General features: G+C 55.1%; 2 protein-coding genes across 2 annotated transcripts; both read right to left on the reverse strand.

Annotated features, from left to right (window-relative positions):
- LMXM_36_1630 (putative clathrin heavy chain) lies at positions 1-5,082 on the reverse strand (the record flags this gene model as incomplete). Its single annotated transcript, XM_003874459.1, has 1 exon — positions 1-5,082. The coding sequence occupies one exon, from the start codon at positions 5,080-5,082 to the stop codon at positions 1-3; it is 5,082 nt and encodes a 1,693-aa protein (XP_003874508.1).
- A 7,034-nt stretch (positions 5,083-12,116) lies between these two features.
- On the reverse strand, positions 12,117-12,524 carry LMXM_36_1635 (putative poly-zinc finger protein 2; the record flags this gene model as incomplete). The annotated part of the gene is made up of 1 exon (XM_003874460.1): positions 12,117-12,524. The coding sequence occupies one exon, from the start codon at positions 12,522-12,524 to the stop codon at positions 12,117-12,119; it is 408 nt and encodes a 135-aa protein (XP_003874509.1).
- Positions 12,525-14,419: the final 1,895 nt, after the last annotated feature.

Genomic DNA, 14,419 nt, shown 5'->3' on the forward strand with positions numbered 1-14,419 from the left:
CTAGAAAGGCCGGCCAGATCCGAACTGAGGCGGCATGCCAAAGTTCATCGGCTGTGGCGCACCCATCGGCATCCCGTTCATCGGCATGCCGCCACCCTGCTCGATCATGAGCGGCACGGAGCCGGGACCCTGCACTGGACCGGCGCGACGAGCCGCGTCCTTCGCCGCGGTCTGTGCGTCCATCATCGACTTCTCCATTTTCTCGATCTTGCTCGAGTAGTCCTGAAGCACCTGAATCATGTACGGCATCGCCATCTCCGTTCGCTGATTCAGCCACGCCTTCTGCAGCACCGTCGCTGGCTTCAGCAGGTCGTAGCATCTGTAGAGGCACGCTGCGAAACACTCGGGATAGTCCTTCACGAAGTAGTCCAGCAGGCTGCTCACCAGCTCGCTGTCACCGCTCTCGGCCGCCGTGTCGATGGCCTCCTCGAACAACTCGTTCTCCTTGGCCACCGCGATGGCGTGCGAATAGCGCTTGTTCTTGCGGTGCAGCAGAAGAGCGATCTTGCGGAACTCAAAGAGCTCCATCTTCTCTAGCCGCGACGACAGCTCCTCCGAGTCGAAGTTGTTGTACGTCTCGACGGAGTGGCGCAGCGCCTTGAAGTCTTCCTCCTCGATGTAGAGGTTGTTGAGGGTCTCGTTCACCTTCTTGGCGTTGCGCTCCTGCGCGGCCTCGAGGTAGGTGCGAATCACGTGAATCGGCGCCACCTTCTTCGTCTCCGCCATCACCCGCTCCGGATCCACGCGCTTGAAGATGGAGAACAGGAAGTCGTTCAGTTGCTCCGGGTGCGTCTTGAGGTAGAAGCCGATCGCGGTGTACAGAAGATCGCTAGCGCCGAGGTGGCTCACAGCGTCCTTGAAGATTTCATGGTCGAAGGCGTCCGCGTGGTGCTGCATCATCGAGTTGGTCGCAGCCAGCCAATCCTCGTTGTTGATGTGCAGCACACGCAGCACGACCCAGTGGTGATACTGCTCGCAGACGGTGATCATCTTGTGCGTGTTGATCTTCTTCGCGTACATGTTCACGTGCTCCATGAGCTTCTCGGGCCGATACTTGGCCAGCAAGACGCCCATCTCGGTGAAGATGGACATGTGCGCGCCCTGATGGCCAGAGGCGTTCCTGAGCACCGAGAATAGCTCCTCCCAGAGGCCGCGACTTTCGTAGCGGTTGCACATGCCGCTTACCTCCTCCGCCTTGAGCACCACTGGGACAGCGCAGACGCCAGCCAGCTTCAGATCCCCAGCATCGATGCATGCCAGGTTGACCTCCTTGTACGTGTGGATCGACTTGGCCTTCTTGGCCGCCTCCACGGCAGCGGAGAGGTTACCCAGCATCACCTCCGTCGACGCCACGCGAGCGTAGTTGTTCGCCACGGTGTACAGCACGCGCGCCGACTCGTACAGCTTGTCCTGAAAGCACTTGTCGGCAATGGCCCCAATCTTGACGTTGTGCGTCTCCTTTAGGAACTCCTCCAGCTCCTCGAGGCGGCCCGTCTTGGCGTACGTGATGACGAGCGCCGTGTCAATCTTGTTATCTTTTGCGCGCGAGTACTGGCGGGCCATCGTGAGGTACTTGATGAGGTCGCCGAACTGGTTCGTGCGCTCCGCTGCAGACGCCACCTCGACAACGAGATCGGGGTTCTTCGCCCTAATGAGGCACTCGATACCCTCGTGCACCTCGTCCTGCTTCACCAGGTACTCACCTAGCACGGACCACACGACGGGCGTGTCCGTCTTTTGGGCAAAGCCGCGGCCGCGCGAAACGTCGTTCATGTCCTGCAGAAGCACCGTGATGGCCTCCTTCTGCATGTCGTGGCGCGTGTATACGACAAACGCGATCTCATGCATGCCGGCACCCGAGGCGACGTGCGCAATATCCTTGGCGTCGTAGTCCTCGAGGGTCGTCACGTACTCCATCACCTTGTCCTTGCGGGCACGCACCGCAGACATGATCAGAAGGTTCTCGAGGAAGCGGTTCTTGCGGAAGCGGCCGTGCACCACAATCTGGCCCAGCAGTGCGGTGAGCTCCTCCGTCAGATTGGCGTTCATGAAAGCGCGCACCGTCGCGCTCACCTCCTCGCTCGACTCACTTTCCGGCAGCGCGATCTGCTGCACCGACTCAACAAGCTGCTGCCGCTGCGCCGAGTTCTGCCCCAGCACGCTCGCCCATAGATCAAGGTTCTGCTCCTTCACCAGGTAGCGGGCCAGCTGCTTGTACATGCCGTTGCGGTGGCAGAGGCCGATCATCTCATCGCTGCAGTGGCCGCGGCAATATGCGATGTACGCCAGGTTGGGGTCGCGCGTCTCGCAGTACTTGCCCACCACCTCCGCATCGTAATACTCGTTTTCCGCCAGGAACTGCTCGGGGCTCTGGCCAATGTCGACGTAGATCTTGGCCAGCGCGTTGTACAGCGCCTTGTCCGTCTTCTTCTCGCTGCGGCGGTCCTCGAGCCACTGCTTGATGAGGTGCAGCCGACCCACCTCCTCCACACAGTCAACTAGTTCTTCAATGGGGCACATTGTCCCAACCGTCGCGAGCATGTTCTTGGTGAACTCCTCGCTCACGTTGCACTCGATGAGGGCCTGCACCACCTGCGGCGTCTTGCCGGGGCTTCGGCGCGTCAGGTACTGCTCTATGCAGCTCTCGTTGCCCGTCTCCACCAGGTAGTGCACCATCTCGTTCAACATGTTGTGCTGATCGCACACGTTGATAAAGGGCCACATGTCCGTCAGTTTCTTGTTCTTGAGGTAGTTCTTCGTCCGCTCGGCGTCGTAGCACGGGCTCTCGCGGGTCATGCGCTCCAGCTCCTGCATTTGGCCCATCTCAGCAGCGGCCTCGATGTAGCGGAAGTGCACCTCCGGATCACGCGTGTATGGCACCACGGCCCCGAGGTAGTAGTAGAGCACGTCGTACAGGCTGTGCTCGAGGAATAGGTCGATGAGGTCGGCGGTGCCGAGGGCGTCACTGTACTTGGTGGCCACCTGCACAATAACCTTGAAGTTCTGGCGCGAGTTGACGCAGAGATCCTCGAGGCACTTGAGGCTGTCCTGTTTGTTGAGCTTGCCGAAAAAGTCCACGAGCCACTCGGGGTTGAAGTTCTGCACCTGCTGCAGGCAGCGGCGGATGCTGGCGAGGTTATTGAGATCGGAGTCCTCCTTCTGAGCCATTATGTAGCAGTCAATCGCGTGCTGGTGCAGACCAGCTCGCTCGCAAAGCGGTGCCAGCTTCATGCCATCGTAGCACTGGCAGATCTTGCGGACGAAGATCTTATCGGCGACGGATGGATGTGAGTACTTGAGGTTCATCTCGAGCAGCTTCGTTTGCAGCTCCATCGTCGACTCGTCGTTGTGTTCGCGGAGGATCTCCAGAAGAAACTCGGTCGCCTGCTGAATCTGCTGGGCCGACACAAACATGTCCACCACCTCATCCGCGGTGAGCACCGGCCTGTCGCCCATCTCGCGGTATAGCATCAAGCCAAGGTTGACGGCGTCCTGCGGCGCAACTCGGATGAAGTTGTTCATGATGACACGCCAATCCGGCGAGAAGTTCGCGCGCTTGCAGTACTCCACCGCCTTCTGCGTCTCGTTGCGCTGCAGCAGCAAGTTCAGCACCTTGGTGTGGGCGTTGCCCTGGTGGAAGATCTTCAGCGCCATGTTGGAGTCCGCCTGCTGCACCAGGTCGCCGAGCTCCTCGGAGGCGGTCAGCTTTCCCTCGTCAAACTGCTGCTTCACGTAGCCGATGCCGCCTTTCGGCACCACCGCACGCGCAAGCTCGACAGACTCGCACTCGTTCAGGTTCGTCTCCGCCAGCGCAATCTTGAAGTAGGTCGAGATAGCCGGCGGTTGGCCCGGTTGCTGCGGCATTTGCATGAAACGCATGAGAACCTCGCGGGTGCGCAGAGAGTTCCCCGGGGCACGCAGGCACATGCGGACGGCCTCCTCGACGTTGCCAATGCGCAGGAAGTTGTCCAGCTGCAGCTTGAAGAGGTCATCGACGCCGCCGAGATTCGCCGTGGAGGCGATGCGCAGGGCCAGCTCGGCGTTGTGCATGCGGTTCTTAACAAAGCTGATGATGCCGTTGTCGTTTGGGCCGATGCGCATGACGGCGCCCTGGTTGTTGACGCACAAAACGCCGCCAACCTTATTGTCGGCTGCGCCGCAAAACACCACCGAGCTCGAAAACTGCTGCTCTGTCAGGATGGTCCCGGTGAAGATGTCCATCAGCACAAAGCTGCCGCGGCTCGTCACCACGGTCAACAGCTTGTGGCGGTCCGAGACGTTCATGCTGACCGGGAAGTCTCCGGGCTGAATGGTTACGCTGTAAACCCGCCGCAGCACCGACAAATCTGTCTTGGAGCCGGTCGGCAGCTCCATGATCATTACCTGGCCGCCTTGCTGCGGGCTGTTCCAGGCGAGGCACATCACATTGCACTTGCGAGGCTCAGATGGGGTGGAGGTAGAGATGAAGCAGCACGCATGACCGTCGAGCACGCGACTGCTGCGGTTCTCGACGCTGTACAACAGCGCCTTGCCCACCATGGTACCCGCTGGGTCACGCGCCACACCCGTCACGACGAGCCACTTCTTCTGCTCGTCGCTGCGGTACGAGAGCACCTGCACACTGCTGTCGTAGTCTGCGCTTCGGTCGAAGATGTGCTGCGGCGCGTCGTCGGCAGCGGTGTCGAGGCTCCAGTGGTAGACGGCCCTTGCCGTCACAATGCCGAGGGTGCGGTCGTCGATCCAGCGCCAGCACACAACATCCTCATGAAAAAGCGTCGCCTTGAGCCGACGCGAGGCGTCCACGTCGAACACCTGCAGATTGCGGCCGCTGCGTAGTGCCAGGATCTTCGTCTTGGGGTTCATGATGCACGACTCTGCATCCTTGACGTTGTTTCGAATGCTCTCGTGCTTCTCTAGATCGACGATGACGAGTGACGTCGTCCCGTCGCCCTGAACATCGCGGACGCAGACATACTTCTCGCTTTCTAACGTGACATTCTTGAAGGAGACGCAGCCCGGGGTGAGCCCACCTGAGACCGAGTTGAGTTGAAAGATCTCCGCAGAAATCGAAGGAGAGTCCATCTTGCCTTTCCTTTTTTTTGCTTGCTTGTTTGGTCTGCTGAGTAGCAGCACGTGCCCTGTTCTCTCTATGCTTGAGTGTGGGTGTGAGCTGGGGGAGAGGACTGGTGGGAGGAACACGATGGGAGCAGCACACTAGAAGCCCCAAAGCAGATAACCAAGACGAAAGAGAAGGCAGTACACACACGTGCGCGCAGAGAGGGGAAGAACAGCGAAAAGGAAAAAGGTGTTGATGTCAAGAGAAAATAAGGAGCTCACCCTTCGTCAGCCCTGAACCGTGTATGCCTGTTATGCGTGTGTGTGTGAGGGGGTATGTATGTTGGTTTTTTTGCTTTTGGGGTAGGGTGGATGCGGCGGCGTTGGCGGTGCTCGTTCTGCTGCTCCCCGCGCTGTGCTGTGTAGGGGGGAGAGAGGCGGTGAGTGAGACACCAAGTACTTCCCTCTTTCTCGCTCCCGTGCACGCACACGAGAGACGATAACGAAAAGAACGCAGGGAAGAGAAGCAAAAGGAGGCACCGCTGACACACAGCCCAAGACGACCGCACAACTCAACCAACACGTGGCGTTGGCAAAACTAAGCAACAGAGGCAGAAGCAAAGGCAGTGAGACGTGAAACAAGCGAACAACAACAAAATGGAATGGCCGATGATCAACGCGCACGTGCGAGCTACACACTGCACCAGGTGGATGGTGGTCCAGGGTGGTTATTCAACGCCGCGCAAGTATCGTTTATTGGCATGTGCGTGCGTGTAGATGTGTGTAGGTGCGAGGCAAGAACCAAAGACCAGAGAGGAAGAGAAGAGAGGTGTGAGCGAGATGACGGGCTATCGACACGTGCACATGTGCAGGCACACAGAAGGACTGGCACCCCCTCTCCTCCAAGAGGAGGTGGGCCTTCTCTTCTTCTTGTGTTACTTGTCTGGCGTCCTTTTTTTTGCCCTTTTCTGTGTGTTTCCTTCTGCAGCGTCCGTGGAGCAGCAACAACAAAAAAAGACAACAGCACGCAAAATGTTGTCAACGCAGGGTGATGCTCGTGCCTGAGAACACACACACACACGGCAAACAACAAAAAGCACACAGTCCGTGAAAGGTGGAGGCTGGAGGCTGCTGTCAGCGCTTCAGAGACAGCCACCTGTCTACACTGTGCGCCCCTTTTTCCCTATCGTCTGGTGCTGTTCGCGAACCTGGTCGTGCCGGATGTGGTCGCGCAGCAACAGAGAAGCGAAGAACAATGGCCAATAGGGCAGAGAGGGTACACCTCGCGAGGCTCGAGAGAACAGTACGTAGCGAGAGAGAGGCAGAGAGGGTCTGTGGCATGAAGGAAACAGGAGGGGAGAGGAGAAGCAATGCACGTCACAAACTCGCGCGCAGACGCTGATCTTTACTCCTTCTCCTTAACGCTTACCTCATGCATTGGCTTCTCCCCTTAGCTTCGCATCCATCCCCTACCCCCTACGCCCTTGGCGTAGCCTCCTCCTCCTCCCCCCTCCAGTGTCTCATTGCTGCCCCTTCTCCTTTCTTGCTGGCAAGAACGTGGAGGCTTGGATTTCCGATCCCGCGGAATGACAGCGTCACTCTTCGCTACGCTCCTCCTGCCGTTGTGTGCGTGTGCGCGTGCGTGTTTGTTTTCGTGTTCACTTGCTTGGTTATGCCATTAAGACCTTCGCGTGTGTGCGTCGCTCTGCGCGTGCCTTAGCGTGTTCTCGGTCGTCCTTTTGGTTGTCCCTCCCACTTACCCCCTCACACCTTTTTTTTACTGGCCGACTCCCTCGTTCTTCTTTTTTGGGGGGTTGTTGACTTCTTCTGCATCCTTGCTGGGCCAAACCTCATTATGCAACGAAGAAAACCGAGGGGAGGAAAGGAGGGGGACAACAGAAACGTCCAGCCCACATGAAAGATAAAGGAAGAAGCAGAGGAGCGGAGAATAGCGAGAAAGAGAGAGGTAAGCATTAGCTTGCAACAAAAAAAAGAGGCGAGGTTACGGGAAAGGAAAGAAGACCCAACTCCTGTGAGATGTGTGCCTTCCCCTTCCCACTTCGCGCGGCCTCTTTTTTTTCTCCTCCACCCCTCCCCCATCGGAAAAAAAAGGCCACACAAGGGCCGACGCGTACACACGACACACACACACATATATATATATATATATGTATGGATATATATATATATATGAACACGTAGACCGAAGCACACGTGAACCCAATAATGCAACATGAGAGAAGACAACCGGGGAAGAGGAAACAAACAAAGAATCGGTCAAAAAGAAATGAGAGGCGAGACATCGAAGTACTGTAGATACAAGCGAGTGAGGCGCTACGAGGTTTGGGAAAGAGGAGAGAGGGAACAAAACGAGCAGAGACCGGACGAAAGAAAAACAATGTGCGTAGAGAGAGAGAGACAGAGAGTCGGCACCGTCACGAACCCGCGAGAAGGCATACACACATATATATACATACAAAAAAAACATACCGGATCGGCTCACAAGAACCAAAGACACGCCATTCACGCCGTACACACACACACAAACACTCAGCAGTCGGCAAGCGACTTGCACGATGAGGTGAGAGAGGGAGAGAGGGAGAGAGGGAGGGAGGGAGGGAAGAAGGAGTAGAGATTGCTGAAGCAAAGACGTATAGACGCAGGCGGCAGCAACACGTGAACAGAAGCACGCGAAACGGCGATTTGTGTTTAAGGCTCCTCACTAGGCGTGTCAGTGTCTCGGGTATCAGACCCAAGAGAGGGTAGGAAAAAAGGAGGTGGTACCGCACACACTAGCGTCTGACCGTATCCCTCTGGTCACACGGAGTGGAAAAGGACAGCTTCCCTCGCAGGAAGTGCTGGTGGTGCGGTGGAAGGGAGGGGGACAAAGCAAAACAAAGCCTTCCCAGTGCCTCTACAGGACGAAGTCGTGCCAAAGCTGCAGAAGTGCCAGCACGCTTACCCACACTGATACACCTCTTCGAGACGGTGACCACACTCACTCACACGCACATCACACAAACCTCCCTTTCTCCGCGGTTTTTTTTCAGCGTTCTTTGTCCATCACTCACCCTATTCTTTGAATCTTCTCTCTTTCTGCCATTGTTTTCCCTTCTCTTTTTTCTCTATGAGGATGTTCCTCGATACTTTTCCTTTTCCTGCTCACGACACACACACACACACACAGATACATACATAAAGTTGGCATCCCTTGACATACCACATAGGCACCTAAGGCGTCGGTACACGCGCGCAAAAAAACGCAGCCTCTAGCTTTCACGGGAGCACAAAGAAAGATAGACGGACGCGTGTGATTAAGAACTTGGGAGAGGAGAGACAACTTCAAGAAAAAAAAGAGCTGCGCCAAAAAAAAAGAAGCAAGAGTGCAGATACAGGAAGGAAAGGGAAAAGGAGATGAGGATGTCCTAAAAAGGGAAGGGAAATGGGGGGAGCGGGAATACTCTCGTGACGATCCTACTCTTCGTTTTCCTTTCGAAAGTGATTTGAGGGAGGGAGGGGAGGGGAGGGGAGGGCCTTGGCGAGCACAATAAAGTGTGCTGTTGTTTTTTTATATATATTTGGTCTTTGCGCGCGCGTTGTCTAAGGCCCTTAAGTTTGTGGAAACAAAAAAAAATGTCGAAAGGGAAAAGACGAACACGCAAAATGAACATACAAAAACGAGGAGGAGGGAGATAGATAGATAGATATACCAAAAGAGGCTCGCGAGTTCGAGATGAAGACACACACACACACACACACGCATAGAACCAAACACACGCGTCGTGATAAAGACAAGGAGAACGAAAGGAAGAAAGAAGGATGAAGCATATCAAGGCACACGGCTTACCAGAGTACTGGGATACAAATGCATGCCCACGAAGACACAGACGCGTGCGCAGAGGCAGAAAACTCCGATCAAGCCTTCGTCTCCGCACCCATCTACTCCCATATCCGCATACGAATACACTCAGACGCACAACGACACAGAAAGGGAAAGCCAACATGGGCAAAAAAAAGAGGATCTCATGATGAGTTGCAACATCAGAAGGGGTAGCGAGAGAGGGAGAGAGGAGGAGGAGTTAAAACAGAAAAGCGAAAACAGGAGCACCACAACGCATGGATAAAGAGACTTAATCAACTTTCAAGCATGGAAACAAGGGAACAGGCTAAGAAGCCCATTCGTGGTACATAAACACTACAACAACAAACAACAAAAAAACGAAAGAAATACCCCAAGAGACGAAATCTCGGTTGTGGACACGAAAACAAGAGAGAACAAACAAACTTTAAAAAGCGGTGGTGACCTCTCAGCGCTCTACTACAGAAAGAGGAGAGCAGCATCGAGACAAGTGCAAACCAAACGAAAAACACACACACAAATACCGGAAAAAAAAGCAAATCGTGAGAGAGCGCGCGAAAAATAAAAATAAAAAGAAACACACAGAGCACACAAAATGGTCAAACAAAAAAAAGGAGGAGGAGGGGGAGGGGTGGGAAGCAAAAAAAATAAATAAATAAAACGAGAGCAAAAAAAGGAGAAGCTTGATGTCAGACCGTTTCTTCTTTGGCGGCTGTCTCTTCTTCCTTCTACATTGCGGCACAGGATATGGAGCTATCCCTCGCTTAGATTCACCGCTGCCACAGCGCTTGATGTGCTTGTCATCGGAATCACGCCGGGCAATTCTTGTTTTTTTCTTTCGTTCTCGCGCCACCACCTACGCACTGACTGTCGTGATGGTCTTGGTGACGCCAGAAGTCTGCTCTGCACGCACGCACACTTCCTCACTTGCGAGACGCTTTGGTCGGTATGCGGCAATACAAGAAAAGCAGTAGATGTAGAACACACATGTGCGAGTCACCGGACGCTCACATGTACAGGCACGCACACACAACGCGTAGGTGGCAAAGCGAGTAAAGAGCACAGCAAAGATTCAAAAAGGAAGTGCATGGGCAAAGAAACCAAAAGACAAGACGAAGAAACGATCGCCTACCAAGAGAACACATCTCGGACAGCCAGAGGAGATATGATGAGCAGCCACTTATGCAACCAAGCGTGCCCCAACGCGCTCACACAAGCATCTGCAGTCCATCTACACGCGGGCAACAATCCGTTCACACACACACACACTTAAGCATACACCCAGAGAGAAAGAGGTAAAAAGAAAGGGAAAAAAGCGCCGCAAAGAAAAGAGAACGACACGGAGAGAACACACACAACGAAGAAAGGAGTTGAGAGGAGTAGGCGAAGTGCTGCCTTGTCTTTCGTCTAAGCAACCGTCCCTGACGATCACAACAGCTGATCTTTCCATGAAGCATGATCTACCGCCTCCACGGCCTCTTCTCTGTCTCTGTTCTTCCCGTCCATCGCCATCGGAAAGAAACTCTTCACCTCCACAGGATCCGCTTCTTGTGTGCGTCGCGAAACACGCACACGCTCACGAGACAACAACGTCAAACAAAAAAACGGCAGGCTTTCTTATTACTGTTTTCTTTTCTTTCTTCTTGCTTTCACGCCTCTCTCTTTTCCCCTTCCTGTTGAAGCAACCAAACCGGAGACAACGCCGATATGACCAAGACAAAGAAAAAGAGAGGGAGAAACAACAAAAGGAAACACACACACACACGCGCACGCGTGCGCAGCAGCTCCTAGACTCGCATGTAGGTGTGTGTCTGTGTCTGTGCACTGCGACGCATACACGCACAAGTAGAGCGTCAGAGACCTTGGAAAAAAAAACAAAGAAAAAGAACGAAACATAAACGAGGAGTAAAGGAGATGGGAGCAGCACACACAAAGAAAGCTGGAGGAGGCGGTCCGTTTGAGGGCCCCCGCTTCATAGGCTCTTCTCGTCTCTTTTTTTTCGTTCGTTTTGCAGCCCTTGACGATCACGCGCGTTCGTGTGCACCTCCTTTCTCCCCTTTCGTCCTTTTCCGATTCCCTTCAAGTACACGTGCGTCCCTTTTATGTATCCTCCCCCCCCCTTTTTATGTTTTTTTTAAAGCGAGAAGGCCGACAACTACACACACGTAAACAAACACAAGCATCCCTGCTCCTGATCATCCCCGTCCGCCTCCCTCCCTCCCTCCCGCCATCGCAGCCTTTCTCCCTTGTCGTTCTCTTTGCACTCTTCACATTGTAGTCCTTACACATCTGAACACACCAACAAACACCGGCATGCCTGTTGTCGAGAGCAGGCATTCGCCCTCCTCTCGCTGCCTTCCGTCGCCCGCTCCATTATGTCTCCCTCTATTGGTCGCGTTTTCTTCTTTTTTTTCGTGGCCTCCTGCCTTCATTGCATCGACGCTTGAAGGTCACCACACCATAGGCGAGAGCGATAGCCAGCAAAGTCGGAGGGAGAGTGAGAGGCTGGGTGGGATGAGCTGCATCGGCAGACGCGCGCCTGCGTTCACACTCACCCTGCATGAAGCAGGTCCTCTTCGTCTTTGCCTCAGCAGCTGCACACCGGGGGAGGAGGGCTCAGGAAAGGTAGAAGACATGCCAGAAAGGGGAAGGGCACGTGAGTAGAGTAGCAGCAGTGACAGGGATGGTTGCGACGATGGCGAGCTAGGCGGAGGCGAAAACAAGATAAGGGTTCGAGGCGCTAGGGAGGCGACTCAACCCGGAAAGGGGGGAGAGGGTCATGGCTCTCAAAACGAGGACCAAAAAGCCAAACGGAAGTGACGGAAGAACCAAAGGAGTGCGCTCACTCCATCAGACGTGGACATCGAAAAAAAGAGAGAAATAATAATAATAAAACAGGAGATAGAGAGAAGAAAGGGAGCGCCAAATAAAGGAGGTAACAAGATGAGTGGATGGGTGTGTCGATGGATGAGCAGAACATCCTCGCGCACACAACTCAACGCCCCATAACAAAAGGACACACACACACACACACACAAACGCAGAAAAAAAAAGGAAAAAAAAACTGCTCCTTTTCCTTTTCGTGTTCTTCCCCTCTCTCTCTCCTTTTCTTTCTTTTTTTCCTTTTGCATCGACACGCACTTCTACCGTTTCCTGCTGTGTCCCCCGCCCATTCAGTACAGATACACGACCAAAAGATTTATCACGCCTCCGGGCAGTCCTTGCGGAGGTGGCCCTTCTTACCGCACTTGCGGCAGCTCTTCTCCGCGACAGAGCGCTTCGGCGCCGTCGGGCAGGAGCGGCCAATGTGGCCATCCTCGTTGCAAAGGTAGCAGTGCGCGGGGTTGGGGCACTCGCTAGCGATGTGACCCTTCTGCGAGCAGTTGTAGCACATCACCGTCTCCGACTTTGGCGGCGCATCCGGGCAGTCGCGCGCGCGGTGCCCCGGCTTCTGGCAGTAGAAGCACGGCGCCTCCTCAGCCGTGATCGTGCTCACGCACTCCTTGGCAACGTGGCCGGGCTTGCCACAGCGGAAGCACGGGGCAGAGTCCGCAGCAGACGTGCACTCACGGCTCTGGTGACCGACACCACCGCAGCGGTAGCAGACCATCTTCAAATTTAAAAGGCAGCCCGTGAGAAAAAGAGAGATTCAGGCGAAACGCGGGAGTGATTACAGAGAGATGCGAGAAACTGCCAAAGAAAAAGAGGGCGGGAGGGAGACAGAGAGCGGAAGAAACGGAGAGAAGAGCTATCCTGTAGGTGTGCGTGTGGCAGAAAATGCGAGAAAGGCGAGGGGGAATCCGCGGAGGCGTGAAAGCAAGTAGCAGAAGCAGCAGAGATGGCGGGAGAGAGAACAACATGAAAGGAAAAGCAGAAGCAGCAGCCCATCATGAAGTGTGTGAAGGGAGGCAGCGATATTGAACATGTGCGCAAACCGCAGCTCAAGACACATGCAGATGCGCATCCACGACCGCATATAGTAGGGAAGACATGACATCAGGGATCTCGCGGTATCATCGGCGTCCACGCACATATCCGCGCGCCGCTGTCCATTGCATACAAGAAGCCTTTGCTTGTCCTCGAGCGGATGCGCTTCCCGTAAACGCACGCACTTCAACTTCCTCCTTCCGTTACCTGTGGCCCCTTCACAGATGTATCACGGCGCGCAGTCAAGTGGTGTCGCCAGCATCGTGGGGAACTGCGGCCAAGGTGGCTCGACTTCGCCACACTGATGCGACTGAGCTTGTATTTTTTGCTGGTGGCTAACGCGTAGTTGATTCTCGCTTCCATCCCTTCTCGAGGGTCAAGACGGCCTCTCGACAGGGAATCGGAGACAGACGGCGTTGCGCGTGGCATTGTTCGCGCAAAGGAAAAGCAAAACTATAGCAGGGTTGCGACGCAACAAAACACAAACCATACGCATACGTGCACTTTGGCACCGAGCAGAATAACCTCGTCACATCAGTCGCAGAGGGGACAAACGCGAGCAGGAGTGCCGCCGCCATCACGCCATACACGCCCCTCAAACACCGAAAGAGAGCGCCGGGCAAAGACAATGTAACTTCGTCATCAATGACGAGCTTCGAGGAAACGCAACCCACACGTCGTCCGCGCCCCTGTCGGCAGCACCAAACGCAGTTGCCGTTTTCCTTGCCTCTGCACCGCTTCCGCCGCAGTGAGCAACGGAGGCTGTGTGTCCCCTTCTCTCGCCTTTTCTCCATCTCGGAGCAGCACACCACCCCTAGACGCCTGGGTTTGCGGCATCACGGCCTCTCGTACGGAAGGTCCATCCACATTGCGCGCCGACCTCGCGCTTACCATGTCAGGCGTTCTTCTTTTCGTTGCATCGCTGAGAAATCAGGGAAAAACACACGTGCAAAAACGGTGCACAACCGTCTCCCCTTCCAGGTGGGCCGTCACCATGACTGACGCGAGGTGTGCAACCACTACTCCGGTTTCACGGTCCCGGTGTGGAAAGCCGTACCCTCACACACGAAGAAAGAAAACCTGAAGCCATACCATACGTCGACGCGCCAGCCAGCCGCTCTCCGTTATCTTTCAAGCGCTCCGGCGGACCTCGCCCCATCTCATCTTTGTTGTTTCCTCGCCCTTTGCGCGACAACAAACCACCACGAGAGCGGCAGCCCGCCATGGGTGTTCGCTTCACGTGCTCGCCGTCAAGAGGTCGATCCATCTGCACTGTCACTGACCCTCCTCCTCATGTGGTGTGCACCTTCCACTTCCAATGCCTACACATCCGCGAAGCCGCCTTCATGTGACTTGCACAACCTACTAAAAACAGTGAGACTAGTCGGAGAAGTCGACAGCGCGTGGAACCCCTCCATCGTCACTGTCACCACCTCCCAAAACGTCACCCTCATCTTCGAAACCGCTGACGGTCCCGTCACTATTCCCTCCTATGTGCGCGTGTACACACATACGTAAGGTCGCCAGCGCGTCGCTGCTGTCGAATATGGCGCGGGTGCGTAGATGTGACACGCTCCT

The sequence above is a fragment of the Leishmania mexicana genome, chromosome 20 (genome assembly GCF_000234665.1).
Source record: "Leishmania mexicana MHOM/GT/2001/U1103 complete genome, chromosome 20".
NCBI lineage: Eukaryota > Euglenozoa > Kinetoplastea > Trypanosomatida > Trypanosomatidae > Leishmania > Leishmania mexicana.